At 42.7% G+C, this 26,705-nt stretch overlaps 1 protein-coding gene across 1 annotated transcript in view; it reads right to left on the bottom strand.

Moving 5' to 3' along the window:
- Positions 1 to 755: 755 nt before the first annotated feature.
- Positions 756 to 26,705, bottom strand: part of npr2 (natriuretic peptide receptor 2) — a 90,468-nt gene continuing 64,518 nt past the window's right edge. Inside the window, exons 15-22 of the mRNA XM_080476713.1 lie at positions 22,020 to 22,188; positions 14,133 to 14,279; positions 13,256 to 13,379; positions 11,563 to 11,631; positions 11,310 to 11,484; positions 7,953 to 8,051; positions 6,118 to 6,209; positions 756 to 1,323 (exon numbers count right to left, since the gene is read on the bottom strand). Of these exons, the coding sequence (XP_080332839.1) occupies positions 1,261 to 1,323; positions 6,118 to 6,209; positions 7,953 to 8,051; positions 11,310 to 11,484; positions 11,563 to 11,631; positions 13,256 to 13,379; positions 14,133 to 14,279; positions 22,020 to 22,188 (938 nt within the window). The 3' untranslated portion in view covers positions 756 to 1,260. The remainder of the gene's footprint in view (positions 1,324 to 6,117; positions 6,210 to 7,952; positions 8,052 to 11,309; positions 11,485 to 11,562; positions 11,632 to 13,255; positions 13,380 to 14,132; positions 14,280 to 22,019; positions 22,189 to 26,705) is intronic.

The raw sequence follows: 26,705 nt of genomic DNA, 5'->3' as shown, positions 1-26,705 counted from the left end.
CCGTTCAGACCCAGGTCAAAATGTTGGGGCTTCTCCTCATGAGTGACCCTCTCACTGAAGTAACAGCAGAAAGTTTGATGCAAAAATGTGTGTCAATGATATGTTTTTTTTTATTTTTTTTGATGATTTAACCAGTTTAACCTTTATGGGAAAGTGAAGGAAAGAAAGAAAGAGCGTGTAGGTCTATTTCTCTCAGTAAATTTCTGTTTCTTTAAGGTGGAACTAGAACTACACCCAATTGGGAAAAAAAGAGAATCCGTCTCTGTGGAAACGAAGGGATAATTCAACTTTTCTTGCTGTACTTACTATTTCAAGGATTGTTACAACTTGCGAGACACGACACCCTGAGGTAAAAGCACAAGGACCCTTCCTTCCTCTCCCCTCCAACGCCATGCGGCTCTGGGTCCACGGCAGCCTCGGCTAAACTAACCGCTTCCCTTCTGCATGAACTCCGCTCACTCTCGGCCTCTGGTGTGCAATCCTTCTGGGACGTCCAGTAATTTTGGGGGACGGGACATCACAAGGTCATTTATAAATTCTTTCTGGGTTAACACTGGATGAAAACATGCGGCGGGGTATTGCCAGGAGGACACGGCCCAGATACGCCGGGCGCGTTTGGCGTGCAATGGTGCGATGGCGACAGTGAAGCTAATGCAAGAGAGCTCCTGTCTGCTCCTCTCACGTTACAGCCTGTTTCTGGAAGCAACGCTCAGTACGTTACCACCAAAGAAGCTCCAAACACACAAAACAGCGGCTGGTCGATAACTGGAAAAAAGAGTGACTCAGTTTATTGGACAAAATATCTTACAGTATCTTGGATATACATATATACAGACTATCGTGTGGCGTGTGACGCAGTCGGCTGATTGATCCCCTGCAGTGACATCGGTTGCTGCGCCTCCGAACTCCAAAGAACGTTTCAAATAGTTATACATCATCGACTTCCAAACACATTATACAAATCTTAATATAGAAAGCACAAAAAATAGGAATTTATCAGTGAAAAGTACCCACTCTTATGACAGAAATTCTTCATACAAAAACAACATTTTTTTCTTTCTTTTTTTTTTTTTTTTTGCAGTTACAGTTTGCAGGTAATAAATATACCTGGACTTCCCTCTGTTGTTGTCGGATGGCGTCGTTCTCCTTCGTTCAGTGGGGAAATCACCATTAGGGACTTATTCTAGAACAAATAAAGTAGTGGCTCGGCCACTGGAGCTTCTGCTGCCGTCTCCACTGCCGCCGCCGTCAGCAGGCCTCTCAGATAACATACACATCAGTCTTCTCCCCAAGAAGCCAATACGTTCTCATTTTGCCTTTGCCCTGGAAAAAAAACACAGAAATCAATGGGTTGATCAGTGGAGGCGAAGCGAGTGTGTGCACGTGTGCCTGTGGAGGAGGCCGGTCCGCTTCATTAGCTCGACCTTGAGGCTTCCACCGGACGATCTGTTTACACCACAGCTGCAGAAGTGTGTGTGCAACTAAACCGGGGAAAAGGCAAGAGGCTAATTGCTGTCACCTTAAAGGGTCGATATTTTCTCAATGCCACGCTGAAACGTTGAGTTTTGTCAGATTAAATCATGAGGGAAGAGTTTGAATTCTCTGGTCGTGAAGCGACGAAGGAACATTGAATCTCCGCAGGTCTCTGGGTCTTTGTCCACGTCACTCATCCAAGAGCAAGATCAGCCGTTCAGGTGATCATATCACCTCTGGCACGCCGCTTCCCAGTGTTCGAACTATGCTGAAGTGAAAACCTCTCGTCGCGGGTTGCACAGTGGTGTAGTGGTTAGACCGCTCCCCCTCGCAGTGGGAATATCCTCGGTTTGATTCAGGGTGTGGGTGTGGTGAGGTTCGGCGTGCGTCTTTCCAGGTCTACATGTAGAACGTGTGGATGTCTCTTTGTGAGGACCGAAGATGAATCCTGGGATCTGACTTTTGCAGCTAAACGTCAACAATTAAGACGGAGGCGACTCAAAGTGCATAGAGAACATTGCAAGATCTGCTCGATCATGTACTTTCTGCTCTCCACAAAACCCTCAAGATTGAGTACCGAGGATTGATACTTTATTCTCACAACACTCCAAGGTAAGATCTGTTTTGTGTTGATTCCTTTCCTGTGTCTGCATCGGTCCTTCAGCGTCTCCTGAAGGTTAACAAAGAGTCTTGTGCTGGGAAGGTAGATGTTTGATTTTGGCTGCATTTTTTGGTCTGTTTACACAACACTGGTGCTCGGAGCCACTGACGACGCAACCTTTTTTAAAATGGCCCCCAAAGTGAAACTTTTTAAAAACGCTCCAACTCTGTCTCCATGGAAACAGGGGAGGAAAAAGGCAACTTTTAAAAGTGACTGTGGATCAGTTGGGAGAGTTGGTCATTTTTCAAACGGAAGGTTGCAGGCCTGATTCCCCATTTCCCCCTGTCTACATGGAGAAGTGTCCTTGAGCAAGACATTGAACCACAAATCGCTCCCAATGGATGGATTGAGCGCCTTGTATGGCAGCTTCCTCCATTGACGTGAATGTGTAAGTGAAGCGGTCAATGTCATTAACAGTGTAAAGCGCTTTAGAGCAGTGGAAAAACACTATATGAGTGAACTCCATTCACCATTACTATGCATGGGCAAAACGGCCATAGTAAATAGTTCCACTGCATATGCTCAGTAGATGGACAATAACATGAATGTTTTCCTCCAGAGCGTCATGACTCCCAGTCCATGTTCTCATGGGACTTGGTGGTTTTATAGTTGACAGTCACCGGAATGACAATCCAACTTCATCGTCTGTACATAGAAATGTCCTTTTACTCTCAGATGCCTGACCCGTACCTGGGTTAAGAGTGTAAAACTCTACTGCTGCATTCATGAAAGAAAAGGCTTGAGAAAGAAATACTTCTCATGTCGATCGGTAACTCTTGATTGGTCAATCGTGTGAACGTCTGTATGAGGGACTGCACACTTCGAGACTAAACCCTGTGTTGGTATAAAGCAGGTACAGAAAATGCAGATACTCTCCACTGAGACAACCAATGGAGGAGAAGTTTGTTTTGATGTTCATGTTTATTCCTGTGAGTTTCGTTAGCTGTTTCCATATGTGAGGAAGTGTTTTCTGTTATTGCTTTAGAAGAATTATGTCCCCCACGTGTTTAATACAACGTCTTCATTTATCTGACGTCTTTGGTCTTCTGCTGTCATAAGAACGTCCCATAGGGAACTGAAAAGTCCAAGCTCACGTGAACACACCATATTTTCACAGCAGAGCCAGTAAAATATGCGACTGGAGCGCGTTGTTATTTTACTCCACCTGATGGGACGTGACCTTTCTAGCCTCATGTTCGCCGTCGTCTGAACACAGCGTGTGTGACCCAACAGAAGACAAACACAACTGTGTGGACGCCGGCCCTGTCCCCGCGCTGTAACTCGTCTGGATGCAACCGCTGCTCGACACACGACTCAGACTAAATATCAAGTGTGTGAAACAGAAAGGTTTTACCTTGATATTAAGAACGTGAGCTCATTGTGAATTTGACGGCACAGTTTTGGAAATGTATGAGATGTTGAGGAACATCTCCTCACGTCCTGCTTTTATTCACACGAAACACATTGTCCAGTTTATTTAAAGAGTGTGAAAAGCTGTCAAATTTAAATGTACGGACTCTGAAAATGAATGCCCTTAAAAAGCGACTGTGTGTAACATCTACAGTATAATTTTACAGACGATCATGCTGATGATCTTGACCTCTTGATTATAAAGAGTATAAGCATTTTTCATGACTTGAAAATAGGCGAGTCAGCGTTTAACTCATCTATGTCACAAAAATACTCAGTTTAAATGTTTAAATCAAAAGAAAATGGAGGGCCATTAAGATTTATCTTTTCATTAACAGAATTAGAGCTGAATTCATCATTTGTGGTGAAAAACTAGTGATTGAAGGATTGAAAGTACTTTGTAAAGCTAAGTTTACAAAGGTTAAAATGTGGGTCCCTCAAGACGAAAGGTTGGGAATTTCGATTTAAACGATCAGTTTCAGGTGTGTTTAGGTGCAACATGGTGAGATTTTCCCACCGAACCACCCCAGAACTCCCCCCAGACTTTTTAAAACTACAAGTGCTGTTTTTCTTTTGGAACCCGCGCTGCCATCCGTAACTCCGAAGAACGACGCCGGCGAACGGTCGTCGTGGCAACGTCTCCTCTGTGTGACACACCGCAGCAACAAGAAGATGGAGGTCACCGCGATCAGAACTGCGTGTGCTCGCTGTGTGTCCTTCACCACATCTGTGCTCGGTGCAGAGCTAAATGTTTTGTTCACATGGAGAGCTGCAGTTTGCACTGAGCGCTTCTCTAAAGTGGCGACGGCTGGTTGAGCTTCAGACGACATGTTTTGATCACAATGCGGCAGAATGTATCTTCATGTAAGCGTTTACTGTCACGCACGGGTTGTTCACGCCGTCCTTTGTCTTTCTGTCTCCCGCTCCAACAGTTCTTGGACAATTCTGTCAGCTCCTTCATGTTTTCTGTTATTTTTTTGTGTCTCAACATGTTTCTCTGATGTTTTCTTGACCTTTCTCAGGCCTCGCTTACTCAGCAATGTTTTCAGGTGAAAATGCTCAACTTGTATTGTGTTTTGGGAGTCTGATTACAAAAGGGCTGTGCGCAGAGCCACTGAAAACACAACTTATTTAAAACAGTCTGAAACTTTGTCGTGGAAACGGTGGAGACACTGCTACCATGGCTGTAGTAATTAGATCCTCTGCACATGCTCATTAGATGGACAATCTAATCCGGTTTACCTCCGGAGTGTCATGACTCCCAGTCTATATACACTGCACATTATTTAGCGCTTGCCAAGATTTAAAATCATATTTTAATACATGATCGATCGTTTCAAAGTTTTCAGTGTTTCTGTGTGAGTGGACAACGTTGCTGTGTAAACATGAAAGTTTATTTAATAGGAAAATGCAAAGAGATTTGCGTTTTCACTTGAAACGCTGTGATGTGAACGGCGCCTGGGATTGTCGTATGTGACTGTTGTGTTTACAGAAGGCTAATGCAATGTTGCCTCAGTTCAAGAGGAGAATACAGACTTCATTCGCCTGGCTCATGTAGTTAGCGTGGCACAAAGTGTGTTCTCTTACATGTGCGATGACAATGTTGTTTATTCATTTCTTGTCATATTCTGCGGGGCAGTGGTGGATTAAAGGTTAAAGAACTTTTCTTTGGAGGCTTGTAGATTTTAATCCCCTCTGCTGACAGGTAAGTACTACAGGTCCTTGTAGTACTCCCCCGTGCAACGCCCTGCTACTCGCATGTGGACTGAAGGTTAACTATGAATAGGAAAGATAAATACAGAGAATTTGTTATTACTCTCGCTCTTTATTCTTACTCAACTTTGTTTTTGTCTCAGTTTCTTTTAAATCATCATCAGTAGGTGGCTTAGAGTTGTTGGTTCGAATCCTCGTCTGGTCCAAGGGAAAGACACTGAATCACGTCATGCATGCATGTGTCATGTAAGACCCCATTAACACAATGTTTCAAGGACAAACGCACAATTTGTAACGTTTTTGTTTCAAAGTCACGTTTATACTGCATCGTTTTGAAAACGATGTCCATTTCAATGGAAATGGCAGAAACACTAAAAAAGCCCTAATTTTCATGTTGAGCCACGAGTTTGTTGTTTTTGTAATAAAGCGCTTAAGCCATCTACTCGGAGATGGAGCGTTTTTAAAAACTTCCACCTTGGGAGCTGTTTTCAAAAACGTGTGTTTTCAGTGCCTCCGAGCGTGGACATCCAAAACACAACAAAAGTTCTTCCTTTCCACTTGAAAATATTGTAAACGGACCCTGAATCACAAGTATCTTTGCATGGCAGCTGTCACCATCAGTGTGTGAACGATGGAAGTGAAATGAGAAATGCACCATTATCTCACTTTGGCAAACGTTTCTTCCAAAATCCTGATCAAAGCTCACTTCTTGTTGATCCTGGTGATCCCCCCCCCCCCCCCCCCCCCCCCCCGAGATCCCCGACAACTCCCTCCAAATGACTTATTCATGCAGATGCTATTTGTAGCACTTTATTCAGAGGTCGGCTTCTGAACACGTCGTTAGATGAAAATGTGCTTACCTTCATCTCGACGTCTCCTCGTAACTGGATATCAAAGTATCCAAACTCGTCCAGCACCTCTTTGGTGGCGGAGGATAAGTGGATCTTTAAGGCTGGAAAACGAAGAGCACAACAGGCAGTGACAAATAACTCTCATGCTAAATATACAGTTTTATTCTCCATCGCGTGAGGCTTCACGGGAGCGAGACGAGCCGGCCGGGTCTCATCCGACGCCCGCGGCCGAAACAGGAACGGTGATGAAACTCTGTACAGTTTTGTCCAATTAAAGCAGAACTGCGAGAGGCGATTCCTGCCTGTGAAGCTTCAAGCTGCACAGTTTATCGCTGGCTAAGGGCCCTCAGCTGTACGCGCTATCAATTATTTACCAGAGGAGGCACAATACAGGAAGCCGCTCAGTAGTTAATCAATACATCTGCTGATTCAATGGCAGAATATCCAGCCGCAGCTTCATAACAGCAGCTCCTGTCGCTGGCGGTTAAGAGCAGAAATGTCAGCGCAGGAGTTATAAGAATCAGCAGCTCGATGCGTCTTGTGTTCAGCTGAAGGCTCACATTTTCACATCAGAAGATACTGTGTTTATTTCAGCAAGTCTTCAGGCCAAGTTTCAGAAGCTGTTTAGACTTTAATTCAAAGGTGAATGCAAAGATGGACAAAATGAAACGGAAGCCTGCAACATGTCATATCTTAACTAGAATGTTTTATTGTCCCCGAGGGTCCCACCTAGTTATCATGATAAGGCTCTGCAGAAAGCTTGATAATGAGCCAATAATTGCTGTCAGCTGTGCTGATGTGAGGACTCATTGAAAACATGCAGGGCTGCGGCCCTCGAGGACCAAGATTGCCCACCACCTGTTGTAGACAGTCGTTTCGGAGCATCCTGAACTGGGAATTCCATAAAATTTCCATTATTCTACATAATTTTTCTTTTATGTTATTTTTTACCTGCATGATTCGATCTCATCTGTATCACATTTCGACTTCTAAACCAACAGACTCCCACAGACCTTGCCTCCAAACTTCAGAGGACAGTAGCTCAGTCGGATCCGGAACATCGGTAACTGTTTGGTTCAGATGCGACGGGAAATTTAGAAGTGGTCACTTAAAGAGCTCCACAGCAAATGTCAGCTGGGATCGGCTCCGGCTTCCCTTGACAATATCCAGAATAAAGAGGGTATGGACGATGAATAAAAGTTTTAATGGTTTAGGCCAAGGGTGTCAAACAGAACTTCTTGTATGCACAGTTTAGTATGTTCTATCTTTCAGTATTTCTCAATGTACTTGTATGTTCTTGTTTTATATGGATCTGTGTTTGCAATAAAGATTATATCATAAGACTCGTGAGCTAAAATTGTGGCCCACAATAGGCTCCAATCTGACCAAGCCATCTGCAAAATTGTAAAAACATTCGGAGGAAACAAATTTCTTAAGAGTAGTGGACAAAACACAACACAACACTGAGACTGAGATATCAGTGATGCTGCAATCAAACTAGCAAACTAGTATTTGCCTCAAAACCATGCTGTCAGGGTGAGTTTGTAAAAATATGCAAAATGCAAAAGCTACAGGAGAAGTTTTTTGGGACATTTGACTGTATTTTGCACCAGAAAGTTTCATTAAAATTGGCTCTATGTTGAATTGTAGTCATTTTCAGTGGTAATTGTATGACTTATGACAATATTCACATATTCACAAGATGAAATTGGGCTGAATTGTGGCCCCTGAACTGAAATGTATTTGATACTACTGTTTTAAGCAACGTTTTTCCTGAAATTAACATGGTTGGCACAGAGCAGAGGGCTGAACTCAAAGCGAGTTTCAGAGGCTGTGAGACTCACCCTCTCCGTTGGACTCCATCCGGGATGCCGTGTTGACAGTATCTCCAAACAAACAGTACCTGGGCATTTTCAAGCCCACCACACCAGCACACACAGGACCTATAAAACACACACACACACAAACACACACACACTTCTATAAATGCTGCTGTCATTATCACGCAAGCACCTGGTTGGAAACACCGTTAAACAGGAGGAACGGAGGTGTGAGTGGCTTTAAAAGACTGTGACGGTGATGAGTACCAGCCTACGCTCGCTGGTCCGGCTGCCAGACGAGGATATGAACAAGACCGTACGCAAACCGAATATCCTGATCCTCCTAGAAACGACGTCAGACCGAAAGCCGCAGACAGATCAACGTAAAGAGCATCAGAGGTGTTTGGAAGTTACACATCACGGCCTGTGGCTGCGTCGAGCTGAAACAATAAACCCCGTCACAATGAATCCTTCCACAACCAGCCGGGGAGGTTTAAATGCTTTAAGTGAGAGAAGTAACAAGCTGTTTATTTCACTTCAGGGTCATTCAGCGCCAGTAAATCAGCTCCGTATTCAGAATGAAGTTATCAAAGCTGTGAATTCATGCACAGACGTTGCCACACTTTGATCATAGCTGAATCATAATCACTTGATATAATGTGACATACTACATCTTTCATTCGTGTTAAAAAAAAAAAAAAAAACTGCCATAGAGACGAGGTTTTGGCCCCGTTTACACGACAAAGTTTCAGGTGAAAATTATTTGTTTTTGTGTTTTCGTTTGAGAAAAATTTCATGTTTACACAGTGATGTTTTGGAAATGTTGAAAATTATGTAGTTTTCATGTTGGGCCACTAGTTGGTGCTGTTTATTGTTTTGTAATGAAACCACACACGGATGTGTGTAGGGAACAATGCGCTATGAACACTAACAATGGCGAGAACACGAACAGATGACCAAGTTGACCAGTGACTCTCAACTATAAAACTACCAAGTCCCAGGAGAATATGGACTGGAAGTCATGACTCTTTGGAGGAAAATGTTGTTATTGTCTATCTACTTGAGGTAATTTGGGACACTAAATACCTTCATGAGAAAAGTGCATAATAAAGTCGATCCAAAGGATCTCTAAGATCCCAAAGTGACCGTGTGGTCATTGGTTGTGTGAAAGATCTGGATCTAAAAATCTGGAGATCAAGATTGAGATTCTTCATTGCTTGCTTTTTATGTATTTCTATTATTTCTTTGTCAAGGACTGCGAATGGTGCTCTCTAAATAAATTTGCCTTGCCTTGCCTTGCCTTAATACAGTGGTGGTGCACATGTGCAGTAACAACGGAGAAGAAAAGTTCTACCTTGGGAGCCGTATTCAATACATTGAGTTTTCAGTCGCTTCGAGCGCAGTTGTCGTGTAAACACACCCAAAATGCTATGAAAATGTGCATTTTCACTTATAAACGTTGTCATGTAAACCGTGCCCGTGCCCGTGCACTTGCCATTGTTAATGTTTATTGTGTGTCGTTCTCTGTGCATGTGTGTGTGGTTTCATTACAAAAAAAACTAACAGCACCCGCTAGTGGCCCTACATGAAAACTACATTGCTTTCAGCGTTTCTGTTGTTTTCATGTAAACAGACATTGTCCTCAAATCGCTGCCATGTAAACGTGAAACTTTTCTGAAATGAAATTGCAGAAAGTTTGCGTTTTCACTTGTATTGTTGAAGCCTGTAAACGAAGCCTGTGTTTGTCCTGTGTTGAACTTGTTGACTTGTTGACTTTGTGACCTGCTTTCACCTAAACTTAGCTGGGATCTGACTCGGATAAAGCAGAAAAGAACATCGCCGGATGATATCAGACCAGTGATGACATCCTGATATCTCTTGCATAAACGTTCTCTTTGGACTGGATTGAAGTTGACTTTTCCTGATTCAGACAGTTGGATCTCTGTTTTGTTCGGAAACGTCTGCTGCTGTGCTCATTAGTGGCCAGTTTCCCCTTCTGGGGCCAATCAAGCGCTGATGGACTCAAAAGCGGAATTACAAAGGGGATAATCATCTTCCGGAGGCGCGACGGAAATAACAGCGGCAGAAAAAAAATGGAGATGGATGCAGCTGTGACGAGTGGCAGCCTTGTACTGTAAACAACCTGATGAAGAAGAAGACAGCTGCACCTAAAAGGACATCAGCGATGAGGGTCCATCCGTCTGCGATCTGTTCTACGTCTCCGCAGGATAAACAGCAGCAACACAGACTGGGAAAGTACGCACATCCTTCATTCAGCAGGACTTGGTGAGAACAGGAGTGAGATTATTTACTGTATGTGAGATTGATTCTGCCAAACTCCTTTAAAGCACTACACTGATAGTTGTTGAATGTTTAAAGTTCTCTGTGATATAAGTACCAATTCAGCAACGTTGCTTTGGTAAATATTAATAGAGGATCATCATGGAGGCCAGAGAGGCATCATGTTCTACTTCTTTTTTTTAAATCTTAAACTCATTTTACTTGGGGAAAAAAAATGTTTATCTTATTTGCAAGGACTGTTGGTCGAAACATACAAAACACGTAAATAAATAAAACTCTTGATTTTTGCATTCATTTAAAGCGATCCAGAATCCCTATTTTATCTTAGAAACAGTGACATGTAAGTCGACTCGATTTAGAGAAAATCCCTGCATAGTATTTGCTCATTGTCACAAAATTTATTCGTTAATATTTGCCTCGCCATGACCCGCCCTACCACCTCTGGTTGGATCGTCAGGTAAACAATGAAATCAGTGAATGAGTTCGGAAGTGGGCGTACGCAATGCTGACTGAAAAATAAATAGCTTTATGTTGTATGCACGCATATACCCTGGACTACACCGCTGAGTGAAGGAGTAAAGGCGTTATGGAGGAGCGTTAAATCAAACTTAAAGTGAAAAACGCTGATGCATGATCACTTTTTTCCCAACAATACCGATAACAGATACTTCCCACTTCTCACAACTGATGCAGCGACCAATAGTTTATATACACCACTGAGGTAAAGAAAGCTAAAGACATAGGTTGGATGCGTTGAATCTGGTAGACTCTTTACCGCCACCGCATTGTCTTTTACAGAACCAGTGAAAAACCTCCATTGGTGAGGCGCCGCCACATTCGTGGATCAATATGACGTAATATGGCAACAGCAGGCAGCCGCGTCACAAAGCAAACAAAACGGACTAAAAATGAGCAAAATCAAGATAATGTTGGCTATTTATAATTGGATGTAGTTATTGGCCGATAATTATTGGTACCGATAGTTATTGTGCATCCTTATAAAAAATAAATAAAAAATAGCATAACAAGGTCAGACGGATCGCTGCGACGAGTGTCTCTGTGAGTTTGGACGTGACTCACCAGTGTGTATTCCTATCCTGAGTCTCAGCTGGTCGTTGGGTCTGTGTCGGATCTTGAAGGTTTTCACCTGCTCCAGCAGAGCCAGCGACATCCCGGCGATCTCCCTGGCGTGGAGCTTCCCGTTGCGTACCGGCAGGCCGGACACCACCATGTAGGCATCGCCGATGGTCTCCACCTGAGGGAGCGACCGCAACGATCAGACCGTCTGACGGAGAGTCCGGCGTGTAAAAGTTAATCTTACGCCCTGACCCACCTTGTATACGTCAAAGTTATCGATGATGGCGTCAAAGCATGTGTACAGGTCGTTGAGTAACGTCACCACCTGCGGAGAGAGAGAAACTTTTTCATGAGGAAGCCAGAGCGAGATAAGAAGTGAAATGTTTCAGCTCACATATTTGACGTTACGCCTACTGAATTCAGCGGGTCTGGAGTGAAAAAGGAGCCCTTGTAAATCCAACATGAGACAATATGTTTTCTTTAGTTAAAAGGCTGACAGATCGGGAGTCTGGCGAGCCTGCTCACGCTCACACTCTCACATTATTTCTGTGGCTGGATGACAGCCCACCGAGGCTCTCCGACAAACACATTTACAAGATCATAAATCACTTTCACAGATGGAATATTACAAACACAAGCTGTGCCGCATTCAAAACTGTGGCAACTTAAAGTAACTCTAACACAACAGTTCTGTCGGGGGTTAATTCTTTAGCCAGTGACTGTCATTAATATTTAGATTTCTTCTGAATTGATCATTTCTTTAAAAAGCTGCTGAATAATACATGAACTCGATATCCTGCATTTAAAAAAATGAGAAATATTATGAAGTGACTCAAATATTACAACTACACCTCACAGCTCAAGGACTTACTTTTAATATTTAAATTTTCTGGACCACCAATCACATGAATTGTGAAATATTGTGAAAATTGTGCTGGGAGCATTTACTGTTCAGTGCTTGTTTGGCTGTTTTCCAGCTTTTTTTGGGCAATATTACAAAAACAATACAATAAAGAACATAAGTGGATCCTTAAGACATACATTCATATTGAAACGAAGGTCATAGAAGTATTTTGACCAAAATGTTGTTTTTCCCATTTAATATATGTTATATTCTAGATTTTGTTTTGTTTTCCCTGTTTACTTTTTTGCATTTGTTTGCACGTATAAAAGTTTGTGTATTTGTGGACAGGTGTGTATACTTGTATACAGATGATATATTTTGTGTATATGTATTGTCATTGTGAATGTGTGTGTGTGTGTGTGTGTGTATTATATATGTATGTAAGTATCTATGTAGATATGTGTCCATGTGTGCATCTGTGCGTGCACATGTGTGTATATACAGTATATACTGCAGATAATGTCAAATTAGTATAAATAGATATTTTACATTTTTCTATGTATCTGTATTTTGTATGTTTTTATTTTTTTGTTGCAGAATGACATAAAAGCACTGTATTACTTTTCATTTACAAAAAAAGAGTGAAAAAACATAAACAGGAAGTCCAAATGTACTAATGGATAATTAATCATTGCAATAATTGAACTCCAATTACTAACAGATTTATACTTCAACAGTGTTTCACAGTCTACCTTCCTCCCCCTGACATGTTCAGATCAGAGATTTGAGCTCCGCTCTGATGAAGACGAGAGGAACCGGTCTTGATCATGTGTGACTCGCTCCTTTAGGATTTCACTCCTTCAGCCACAAGATGTCTACAACCTCGCTGTGATATTCAAGTAAGACGAAGACAACACGGCGACTCTGCATCAACTACTCTCCCATCGTTCTATTTTGAGTGTGTGTGGGAAAACACACTCTGTAGGTAGATCCCTGACGCTCGTGAGCGAGAGGAAGAATTGCCTGCAGACAAGATGCGAAGGAATCCCAGGACGCTGGAATCACATGAGCCAGCACAGAGGGAGTCGCTGGTTCGGACGTGTACCTGCAGCGGCGTGCTCTCCGCAGACATGGACGTGAAGCCCACGATGTCGCTGAAGTAAATGGTGACGCTGTCGAAGGCTTCGGCCTGCACCGTCTCCCCTCGCTTCAGCTGCTCTGCTACCGAGCTGCAGGGACACAGAGAGACGGGACGTCCAGAAAAAACAGGTTGACGACGCTCAAAGAGCAAAGCAGGATCAGAGGAAACTGAAACCGGAAAATACTATTACATAACGCCTGGCAGGCTTGATTAGGACTAAAGTCCTGTTTACATCATATTGTGAACTGAAAACATGATAACTACATCATTTTAAACGCACATCGTTTTCAAAACGTTGCTGTATAAAAGTGAAACTCTTCTGAAACAAAAACGGAGAAACCATGAGATTTAACTTCAAAGTTGTGCAAACGGGGCCAAACTGTCACTTTATCTCAGCTTCCTTCTCTCACTGGAATTTGATCTTGATGAACTAAAACCAAAGTCGCTTGTCGTGACCAAAAGCACGTTGAGAAAGGCGATCATCCTCTCTCTCAGGCGTTTCTCCGTCTGCCCGGCTTTAATGGAGAAAAGAGGATAAACGACTGAGAGAGACGGGATTTTCTAGAAACACCTTGGCCCGCTATCATGTCCGCTCTCCTGTTTGGCCTTTAACAAGCGCTTCGTCTGTCAGCTCTGGCTGCTCTCTTTCATCTGCGGCGAGATCGTCCCCCCCCGGGAAATGCCGCTCTGTTAATGAAACCCGGCGTTTGGGAGGAATCCTGACTTTTTAATGAATACGGGGATTTAACTGGCGACGTGTCATCGTAACACTCTATATGGGTAATTGGAATGTTGTGAAGTGTCTGATTGGAAGGCCAGAAATGTGAAAGTGTGTTCTCACTGCGGGAGGATTTGATAGAGGAGGTTTTCAGCTTTGCGTTTCTCCTCCAGGTAGGCTTGAGTCCGCTCCTCCACCAGGTTCTCCAGATTGTTGGCGTACTGCTCCATCCTGGACAGCAGGTTGTTCAGGATGCTGGTGCTGCCTTCCCTGGGAGACACACACACAGCACAATGAGAGGACAATTTGGACAACTTGGACATTTCACCAGTCCACCACATGGCTGACACAGTGAAAAAGAAAACCCAGAGTCTCAAGCCCCCATTTGAAACATTGTTCTTTGTGTTTCCGTTTCTGAAAAGTTTTCCGTTTACACAGCAACGTTTTGTAAACAATATCTGTTTACATTGCAATGGCAGAAATGCAGTAAGCAATCTAGTCTTTATGTAGAGTCACCAGTAGATTGATGTTGGTAAAGATTAACAATTGGAGAACAGGGACACTTGTACGGATTGCTACAACAGTGACTGTCAACTAAAAACCTACCAAGTCCCAGGAGAATATGCACTGGGAGTCATGACAATGTGGAAGTCCTCATTGTTGTTATTGTCCATTTACATTGGAGATAGAGAATTATCCCACCCACTGACATGTGCCATGATAACGATTCATCAGTGTTAATCACTTCGCCTGTCGGTGGTAAAAATAAGATTTTACATAATATCACAAACTTCTCATTGTCTCTATATGTGCAATATACGTTTTAGCAAAGACTGATTTAATTATGATAAATTATATTCCCTGCATGATGCAGTCATGCTCAGCATGCTCAGAAACGTGTAATCATAAAAATTATGCAATTATCTAATTAAAAATGAGATGATTGCATTGAATTATTCCCTACTTTGTGAGCAAAAGCACAAAAATTAAGGAAATCTTGCCAACCCCTGCCGGTGTGAACTGTAGACTCACACATGATGGAAATTTAATCACACCTAATGAAAAGCTACAACACAACGGACGTCGCTGTTATAAATCAGCTGACAGTTTGAGTCCTCGGATATTCTGGAAGTTTGCTACACAGGTTGAGAGTAAAGAAACTGCGGGCTGATCCACCTCGCTTGTTTTGGAGGAAAGTTGCTGAAGACGACTTGAGGAGTCTGAACACGTCGCAACCTCCAAGCAAATCAAAGACGGATTCAGGCGCGAGACCATTTGCTGCTTTACAAAGCAGTGAAATAATCTGTCCTTTGACACTCAGAAATCCAGTGTTGTGATTTAACAACTGTGTTGTTCAGGACTCTGGCAGCAGCTCGTATGTAGATGACTTCATCCAGGTATAAAACACATTAAATGTGGTAATTTGACACCTTAAGCACACTCACAATCCTGAAAGTCCTTCACCCGTGATGCAAACGCTACCATTTTTTATATAATTTTTTTTAAAGCAGTTTTTTAACTGAGCTCTGTGTGAAAACCCTCGTAGCCTCTCGATGACACGCTCGGGACGGCTTTCTCAGACTCTACAAAGCTCTCGTTGGACACACTAGTCGACGGACACCAGGTACAAGTGCTTTTACAGGCTGCGTAGCGCTGAGTAAACTGACCTTTACGTGTCGAAACTGGTGAGCGCTTTGTATGAAAGGCCGGCAGGAATTCAAGTACTTTTCATACTTTAGCAGTTCTTTCAGCTTTACATAATTTCTGACTTTACAAGTTAAATGGCAGTGTGTGTGTGTGTGTGTGTGTGTGTGTGTGTGTGTGTGTGTGTGTGTGGATGGTGGATTAGCGTCCCCTCTTCCAGTAAAGGGAAAAAAATAAAGTAAAGCCTCAAAGTGTGTGAGCGCCACAGAAGCTGCTGCTCTGTTCCAAGCGGCCTTCTATTTTCATCCCTGCCCGTGCGATCGCAGCCATTTGCACGTCTCTTTAAAATTATATAATGTATCGCTGCATTCATATGCTTACGCACACGCAAAACACACGCGGGTGTGCGCACAAGTTTACTCCGACGGAGCGGGAAGAAGGTGAGTCATCGTCCACGCCACCGTGGCGGCTAAAAGCATCAATGTCTGGCACCCTGCCACGTTTCTTCTGGGTCACGCAGCCCACACACGCCCACATGTTGTTTAAGTTTAAAGAGGCAACACATCAGAGGGAGACATGAAACGCTGATGAGTATCAGCACGATGGATGCAACCGCACAGTCCACGCACCGCTAACCGCGCCACACACTGCTATTTTCTCCAGGGTTCCACCAGACTAATAGTAACCGTGAAATATGAGAGCGCAGCTTTAACCGGTCTGAAGAACAACTGGTTATTATTGGGGGCAATGATTGGCACCACTGTTTGTTGGTTCACATCTGTTTTAGCACTTGTGATAGCATCATAGCTAAAGGAAACACTTTGGGCCTGCTCATACCACAAAGTTAAACACCTTGAAAAAGCGTCATTTTTGTGTTTCTGTTTCAGAAAGGTTTCTTATTTACACGGGAGTGTTTTGAAAACAATATCAGTTTATACAGAAATGGCAGAAATTATGAAAACGATTGTAATAGCGAAGCCCAATGCTTTAAGCGTTAACACTTAAACAGACTTGAAGTAGACGATGTCCAACGTTGTGAATTGCAAAACAATTTTCTTTTATCTTCTCCCACAGTGGAGTCCACATCCAGTGTCCATTCAGACAAACAATCCACAATTCGACGAAAATAAACTTACAAAAATACATCTACGTCTCAGTGTTGCATTGTTGCAGCAGCGTTGCAGTTGGACAGTGTCACCTCCGTGAAGCAACTGCATGATTTCACAAAGGTTCCTACCTGTATTCATTACCGTTCACAGTGCAATTACTCCCCCTTGTAAATTAGTGTGTTACACCCACAGACATATATACCCAAAAAAATGGTCACGATGTAGTTTTCAAGGTGGGCCACTAGTGGGTGCTGTTGTTTGTTTTTGTAATAAAACCACACACATGCGTTGAGAATACGCTATGAACATTAACAATGGCGGAGACGATGACGTTGTTGCTGACATATCGTCATTACCACACAGATCCGAACATTTCCCAACCAACAGCAGTTACACAACCAGGCTCCTTGTTCTTTGCCGTCGTCTTTTTTTTTTTTTTTTCCTGTGTAGCGTCGTATGGGAAATTATGAAACGGCGCACAAAGCTCAAAGCTGCTGTTCACATGGAGTCTGATCAGATCATAAACAAAGTTACACCAACTCCTTCCATCTGATAAAATAGATCCAATCTGATCAGATAGTTGTGTTTACACGATGGGGCTGCAATCTGATTATTTAAATTCGATTTAACCACAGCTACTTCAGTTTGATTCAATCCAGATGAAGAATAAAAAAACATCTCTGCTGTTAGAAGTAGAAAACTGCTGCAGTATGAGCTGGAGGATTTTTCATTTTCACGACCTGTTGTCTATGACATGAAGGTTTTTATAAAGCATGTCACAGAAAAGGCTATTTGTTTTTTAACCATTTTCTCCGAATTTTTGCTTTTTTCTCAGAAATCTGACTTTAATAACATTAATCCCAGAATTCTGACAATAATTTGAGGATTCTGGATGATTGCCTTTAATCTCAGGATTATGTTTTCATTCTGATTGTTAAATCTGATGTGACAGATCAAGGTGTTCATCCTGGTTTCTGCTCTCTGTGTGGGTCAAACTGAAGCTTTAAGTGTTGAACAACCTTGTTGTCAAAGCGTCCGTCAATCCCCAATCCCACACACACACACACACACACACACACACACACACACACACACACACACACACACACACACACACACACACACACACACCAAATATAACAGGCCATCCATCCGGTCACGTCAACAACATACATTTGCCTAATGAAAATACTGGACAGACAGTGCATTAACGAACAGGCCTCTGAGGTGAAGGGAGGACTGAGCGTGCAGCTGTCAGGAGCATCCTTGAGTGCCTCTGAGGTTATCAATCATATCGAGCTCTCCACTTCAAGCCACTCCAAATGGAAAGCTATACATCACCGGGCTCATCCCGCCCTGAGTTACAGAGCTCGCAGAGGGAGAGGTCGAGCTGAGAGGACGAACATACAGATCTGTTTGCAGGACTTCCCCGACACCTGCTTGTGCAAATCCAAAGAAACTCCACACATCAGTGTTTGTCGTCTACTGTGCAGCTGTCATGCCGGCACACGCGCTCCAGTGGTGAGAGACAAGGTCAGTGTAGTGGATTGGTCAACAAAACTTGTGAATCAAGCTGTTTATTGTTGGAACAAGGCGATAAATATCAGTTTTAGCCTTAGAACCGATGTGTCTGTCAACCTTTTCCCATTTATTCAGTTTTTCACAAAAGACAGGAAATGGACATAAGTGTGAATCCTCTTACACTGAGAGACTTTCAAGCCAGTGCTTCCTCACCTTGTGCCATGATTACCTTCTCAACTGACAGAGCTGTCAAACATCCAGACAGCAGAGACTTTTTATTTCCCCCCGTACATCTGACAACGACAGAGTATTTATTTATAGAAAGATGAAAAAAGAACCTGAGAGACAAAAATAAAAAAACAGGCAGCTTTCCTTAAAAAAAAAATAATAATCCCTTTTCCAAAAGGAGTGTGAAATAAAAACATGATGTGGTGATTCTCAAATCAGATCAACCCCTTTTTTAAAGCAAAAACCCACAAACAAAATGCAGGTGTATAAATACTTTGTATGCTTCTTACATTTAAACACTACAGAGCTTTAGCTTTAAACTAGGACTGGGAGTCATGACACTCTAGAGGCCATTGTTGTTATTGTTTATCTACTGAGCATGTGCAGAAGAACGATTTACTACTGCCGTGGTGCGCGTGCACAGTAGCAGCGTTCCTGGAAAGTTCCTGAAAAGTCTCTGCATGGAGATTCAGTCGGAGCCTTTTCCAAAAGTCTCTTTTGTCCGTTCCGACAGAGAAGACCTTCAAACAGCTGCGTTTTCAGTGGTTCCAACCAACGTTGTTGTGTAAAGGAACACCCAGTACGCAATGAAGGTTTTTCATTTTCAGTTAAAAATGTTGTGTGAACGGACACTGGTAAGTTTCAAATGTTTCTTTCTGGAGAAAAACCAGACAGAATAGAGTGCTAATCACTAAACCACCATAAGTGCTAAAACGTCTGCACATTTGTCTGATTGTGTCCCTCAGTGAGAAACGTTGGGAGTTAAGTGAGTCTAAAACTGGTGTTTCTTTCTATAGTTCCGCCAATGTTTTTTTTGACAAAGAGAGCGCAACGCAATCAAAGCTAAATGATTTTTCTCCTTTTAACCACACGTCTAACAAAGCCAACAACAGGCGACTCCTACTGCTCTCTGCGTCCCTTTGTCACAGTGAACGAACCACTACAATCACAATTAATTTGACGATCGATTACAAGGCGGCAGCAGGCTCCCATTCAGCAGCCTTCCCACTGCTGCTCCATAAGGCAAAGTGAGCACTGTGAGGTTCCCATCAACAGGTGACAATCTGAGCGATCGATCAAAAGAGGGGCTGAATGAGCTATGGATGAATGTTCCTCCTCTGGCAGGAGGAAGGTCACATTGCTCTGGATCGTGTCCTGCTGGAAAACTCTGATGTTGGCATTCATGCGGATGTTATTGAAGATATATTGTACTACCTTTCTAAACATTAGCGATAACACTCACAGATGGCAGAGTTCCTCTTCGGGAAGAATACTAAAACTGCCACATTGTTTTGATGAACGTTGAATGTGTTAAAGGTGTTGACTTGGCTTTCAAACTTTGCAGACCTCAACCGAATTGGGAAACATCCGTCTTCTTACCCTTGTAGTCCACATGGGGTTGCAGTGGCTTTACGGTGACTGAGGCTATGTTTAATCCATTCAACTGAAAACATGTTTTCGTTTCAGAAAAGTTTTATGTTTACACAGAAACATGCTGAGAACGATGTGTGTTTACATGGAAATGGCAGAAATGCTGAAAATGTAATGTTTTTTTGTTGGCCTACAAGTGGGTTCTGTTGTTTGTTTTTGTAATGAAACCACACACACGTACGCAGAGAACAATACCATATAAGCCTTAACAATGAGAGTAGACGGACATTCGTATGGACAGATGACCAAGTTGGATTGTTACTACGGTGACCGTCAACTATAAAACTACCAAGTCCCGGGAGAATATGGACTGGGAGTCATGACACTCTCGAGACAAACATTGTTGTTATTGTCCATCGACTTGCACATGTGTAGAAAAACTATTTACTATGGCAGTGGTGCACATGTGGGGTAATTTGTGTTTACCCTGTTTCCATGGAGAAAATTTCCATCTTGGGAGTCATTTTCAAAAAGTTGCATTTTCAGTGACTCTGACCACCGTTGTGAACGGACACCCAAAATGCAACAGAAGTTTGCCCCAAAATTAACGAAGGTTTTCAGTTTTCACTGGAATAACGTTGTGGAAATGGGATCTCAATCAGCAACAACAAGTCCATGTGCAGACTGGGACATGGTGCACATGTGCAGAAGCAGTTTTTCAGAGAAGTTGCATTTTCCCCTGTTTCCAAGAAGACGGAGTTGGAGCATTGTCAAAAAGTTGCATGTTCATCGATTAGGAGCACCGCTGTTGTGTCATTGCACCCCTAAAACACCACAAGTTTTCTGTTTTCACTTGCAGGCGTTGTCGTGTAAACCCAAATATTCCGGTCCTTGGGAACCTTCTACAACCTCGTCCTGTGGGATCTCAGGCTGATGCACCTCCAATGGGAGGAGAAACTTCCCCATGAGATGCCGAAATCACCTCAACTGGTTTCTTTCAACACAGATGGGTAGCAGATGCATGAAGTGGGGGTTTCACCTCGTAACTTAACAGACTTTCAGATTTGAAAATGGCGTCTGACAGCCGAAGGCACCTTCTCAAGCTGTGGATGGGACATGGCAGGGCTAGTCTGCAGATACAGTTTATAAAGCAAAGGAAGATCGCCAGAGGTTTCAGCTCCACTGGTCATAATGAGGTAGGTCCATGAATTCACCATGATGGACTCTGTCACCAGAAAGTGCTTCAGCCTTTACACTTGTAATCAAAATGTGTGTGTGTTCTTTCATGTCACTTCATTTCCCGCAGTGCTTCATACAGTAACTCACTCTGACGGAGCTGCCCTCCTCAAGGGGAAACATGACACACACACACACACACACACACACACACACACACACACACACACACACACACACACACACACACACACACACACACACACACACACACACACACACACACAAAAAGTCAGACCCAAGATATTCATATGAATGATTCATGAGCTCATCGAGAAACAATAGCAGAAACACGGCCACACACACTCCCCTCTGCTACACACACCCGGACTCACACTGAGAGACGGAAAGGCAGCGAAGAGGCCTTCCTGTCCAGAAGCGTCTGTCAGGAATCACAATCAGCCTCTTATCTAAAATTGTCTCCATAATTTCCAGAACATGATTCTTTTTTTCCTGTTAGCATTTCTGAATCTCTTAAACGGATCAGCTGCAGTGGGAGTCGAGGGAACATGGGGGTTTTTAACACACACATCATATATATATTCTGAGGAGGAGAAGTATTTTCTCACAAACTTCTGGTACTCTCAGGCCGACAATCTTTTCAAATGCAAACGTGAAACTTCCGTAGTGTTTTGGACGTCTGTTTGCACGGCGATGGAGCTCAGAGCCATTGGAAACACAACTTTTTGAAAACGGCCCAGAAGGTGGAAATTTTCCAAAAAAGCCCCAGTAAACAGACGTTGTTTTCAAAACGTTGCTGTGTAAACGCAAAACTTTTCTGAAATGCAAAAACGCTGCATTTTCACTTTGTTGGCCTGAGCTTTCCGATATGTTTAGTGAATTACGTGAAACGACCATTTGAAGGGAAACGCTGTGGACGAAAGCGAAGCACGGTTCTCACTTATTGAGTTTGGCCATGTAGATCTTGATGTGGCTGAAGTCGGCCCTCTCGGCGGGGTCCTCGGCCCAGCAGCCCTCCATCAGGATGGTCAGCTCCTCCGAGTGGCAGCGGTTGTCCGTCGTCGGCCGGAAGTACGGCTTCTGACCGTTCCTCACCTTCTGTACGATCTCTGGACAAGAGTGATTGTAACGTCAACGACAAAGGTAGAAACACGTCTGTCTCCGAATTTTCCCTCACTACTGCGTTAATTCACACGGGCAAAAGTTTGTGTTAAACTTCAGTTGGACAGAAAAACAAACCCATTCGGGACGCTACGGTGAGCTTTGCGCTATGCTTCGTTGCAACCGTGTTTTGTGAAGTATTTATTTTGAAAGGATTTCAGCAGAAGGTGCCCTGGACAATGTTTCCCAATCAAGTCTTTGGGGAGGGGACATGTTTTAAATGTTTCTGCTTCATCTCACCACATTCAGACACTCGGTCATGACTAAATCATTTGCACCATGAGGTGTGTAGGAGCATTGGGGGGGGGGGGGGGTTCACAGCTGGAAGACAGACACTGTGTCTATTATATTGTTTTATTAAATCAGTGATTCATACTGTGGTTAAATTCAAACACTGTGAACATTTGTCTGAACAGAAGAATGATAATTCTCACTAAGTCAATTTACACAGCCATGTTTTTAAGTGAAAACGCGTTGAACATTAGGCCTCTCCACGTAGGACAATTAAACTCTGGAGGTTTGAATGCACCTACACTCTGAATGAAAACACATGTGAATACCGCCTCCATTTCTTGCATGACTGTTGGAGCTTTTTCTGTAACAGCCTCAACGCAATCCACCATCATCCATCAAAACCAAGGCCAAGAAATAATAGAGGTCTTTGTTAAAGAAAGAGTAGATCTCCTCACAATCACAAGAACAATAAAGCACATACAGTGCGAGTAAAAGTATCTCAAGTGGACAATTGCGGTTGCATTTCTTCTACAGCAGTTATTTATTGGTTCCGTGTTTCACTGATCGATATGCGTGCCTTGCCATGCTTGATGCTGATTTCAAGTTGGAGTTTAGTGCGTTTCTCTTGTGGCGTCACACATTTTATTGCTGAATTTGTTGTAAATTTGAAATTTTGTCATTTGAAAATATACTTTAGTGTGAAACCACACATGTAACAACAGTTGCAAACAATGGGCCTGATTTACTAACATACATGCATAAACTGTGAAATGAAACATTCACACAAATACTGTACATCCGGAGTTTCAAATATAAGGCCCGCTGGCCAAAACCGGCCCACAAGAGGCTTCAATCTGGCCAAACCACCAAACAACTGTAAAAATTTCAAAGAAAACATTGATTTTTTTTTTTGGAGCAAATGTCTTCAGAGTAGCAAAACAACACAACACTGAGACCTGAGCTGAGATATTAGTGATGCTGCCATGAAAGCTGGCTACCGTATTGCTTAAAACTAGCCTCAAAACCAGGGTGAGTTTGTAAAAACATGCATAATGCAACAGCTATAAGAGAAGTTTTCTGGACGTTTCACTGTATTTTACACAACAAGGTTTTATTATAATGTACTTCATGTTGAGATTGTAGTTGTTTTCTGTAGTAATTGTTGGGTTTTGTGAAAATATAGACATTTTCCTCATGTATACTGCACCGCAACAAAAGAAAAACTTTAAAGTTTAAATTTAAAGGTTATCATGGCACTAGTCTAACGGTCCGGCCCACTCAAGATGAAATGGGCCATATGTGACCCCCTGAATTAAAATTTTCTTTTTAAAAAAGTTTCTCCTATAGCTGTTGCATTATGCATGTTTTTACACGCTGGCAGCATGGCTTTCAGGCTAGGCTGGTAGCAACAAGGCATCTTTCTTTGACATCTCTGCTCAATATGTTCTTTGAAATTTTCACATTTTGCTTTGGGTTTGCCTCTTGTGAGCCGGTTTTAGCTCACAGGCCTCATGTTTGACACCTCTGATTTAGTGATTTAGTCTGATTTATACTCCTATGTATGAAGCTTCTAACGAGCTGAAGTGCGTTTTTTTTATTGAAACTCAGATGTTCTGAACAATAACATTGGGGGAAAAAAACTGTCTGACATTCAACCAGGAATGACTGCTTGGTGTGAGATAAAAGCTGTGGGTTGCGAGTTGAGGGGGCTGTGTGAGGGGGGGGCTCCTCCACCCACACTGAGTACTCATGTACTTTTTCCACTTCTCACTTTAGGAACATTTCTCTGCTTTCACCGCTTCATCTTTCTCCGTTTGCTCTGAGTGCTAGATGAGCTCCTACCTTTCAATGCCATTGATTTATTTGTCACATCGGTTGAAAAAGCTCCAGGATGAGTCACATGATGATTCCTCAACACCCTTCAATTTATTCTCCAAGTATTGTGGTGAAAGATCAATAAAAGTGAGGAATGGAGTCATGTTGTAAGCTATTTGAATCCATTCACACATGAGGGGCGCAGGTGGCAGCTCTCGCTGCTATCAGCCTGTTAATGGATGAGTGTCGGCACAAAGCGCGAGCGCCAACGACAGAGAGCAAAGCACCCCCGGGAGGGGCTTTCACACTTTTTCTCTGGATGTGGAGATGCTAATCCCCAATTGCTTCAGAGGTTCGTTTTCCTGGCTGTCACTGAGCAGAGGCAGCAGTGGAGCTAAAAGTGGATGCTACAGAAGAAACTGGTCAAACCGCAATGGCCAACATGTGTGCAGGAAGCTGCCGAGCCAAAACGTCAGCCGCGATTAGCGCATACGAGCCCCCGAACAGCCAGGAGGTTTCCACTGAGGGAACGCGGCACAGCCAAAGATCAGTGTGGAGGAGCGGTGACATTTAGTTCTGCCTGTGAACTTCTGCTCTGTTGACAATATTAAGACTCACCCTACAAAAGATATCTATCTTTTTTTTTTTTTTTTTTTACTCCAAGTTTTCCTTTCTGTTTAGTTTTTTTTTTAATCTGTCCTAAAGCAGGATCAGTGTAGTTGGTCAGTGTAACAGTAATAATTGTGGCCATTTTAAAAGTAATGAAGCCAATAACACTATGATAATTCAAACCAATGCCATAATAACAAGTTGCCAATATTTAATGAGTTATTACACTTTTAGTTGGATGTTGAAGTTACATTAAAACATCTTTTCAAACTGTAATAACTTGAGCCAATTACAGAGATATTATGGATGCACTGATACCGATACCCATATCGGAGCAGATACTACACGGGGTGCAAAGATTACTTGACGTCGTCCGTCATTAGCGTCATCAGCAGGTAGAAAAGAGAGGAGGAGCGATGTCCGCGGTGTGGACGTTCTTTAATATTAATGAAAATGACAAAAGCAAGACAGACTGTAAATTATGTTCTGACAAAATATCAAGAGGAGGAGGAAGTACAACACCCGCAACTTAACCACCCGAGACATTTGGACTAGCAGAGTTAGCCCAATGTCGCTCATTAATTTAACTGTTCATTGGGTCAGGGGGATTTGGCTCCGAGCCATGCTACATGCTACATGCTAAAGAGTTTCGGGGCTCAAACACCAGCTATGTTACTTGCTGCACAAGATTAAAGTACGACTGATACACTCAGTAACAGTTAACATACAGCGAGCTCAATGCACAGTCTACAGTCCACAGTACGCATAGCACAGTGAGTAGATAGACGCTGGAGACTGGAAGGTTCATGTAGCGTCGACACAGAGGCTGTGAGGACACTTAGCCTCCGTGTATTGTTTGGGTACTGAATATGAATCAAGCTTTATGGCACTTAATAAGCACTTGTATCTGTACTTTGTATGAGCAAGTAACTAAAGGTCAGTACGGTCCTTTATAAAAGTGATATCAGTGTATCCCTATAGGACTGAATCTATTAGAAGTTAAATATTTTCTCGGTTTTTTGCTTTGGAAGATACATAATATGCAGTACTGTCCATTATGATTATATTTTTTAATTGCATCATTGGCAAATTATTAACATCATTGGTATTATTACATTTTAAATGGCCTTTGGCTTAATTTGTTTTCCACATGTGAGAGTGGATGTGTCCAATAATTATTAGCTTCACTGTAATGTTGATGTAATGTTGTAATGTTGACGGGAGCTCCAGTTTACAGCCTTTTAAAAGGTAAAGCATTGCATTTTTCTTTTCTTCTTACAAACCACTTTGTATTTGACTTTTTCAATACTCTCAACCTTTTCCCCTGTATGTTTTCCCTCTTACAATCAGGAGTTTCAGGCTTCGTTTACACAACGTTATGCGTTGCTATTAGGGGCGACTGTCAACTATCAAACTACCAAGTCCCAGGAGAAGATGGACAGGGAGTCTTGTTATTGTTATTGTCCATCTACTGAGCATGTGCAGAAGAACTATTTACCACGGGCGTGATGAGCATGTACAGTAGCAGCGTTTCAGAAAAAGAGTCAGAGAGTTTTCCAAAAGTTGCTTTTCAGTTTCAGCTTTCACTTCAAAAAGTTGTGTAAACGAGGCCTCAGAGTAAATGACTGGTTTCTTCTTCTGAGAGGCTGATCGGTGACAGCGGACTGAAGACCAAACTCCTCCTTCACTGACCTCGGCTGCTGTTCATTCTCAATCAATTTTAAAACGTTGACAAAGCTTATACATCACCTGGACCTCGTTTGTCTTTTGGACTCCACACATGAAACTCATTTGTTTTCCTTTACGG

The sequence above is a fragment of the Lipophrys pholis genome, assembly GCF_963383615.2.
Source record: "Lipophrys pholis genome assembly, chromosome: 12".
In the NCBI taxonomy this organism is placed as follows: domain Eukaryota; kingdom Metazoa; phylum Chordata; class Actinopteri; order Blenniiformes; family Blenniidae; genus Lipophrys; species Lipophrys pholis.
This window is presented reverse-complemented; position numbering and strand designations above follow the sequence as displayed.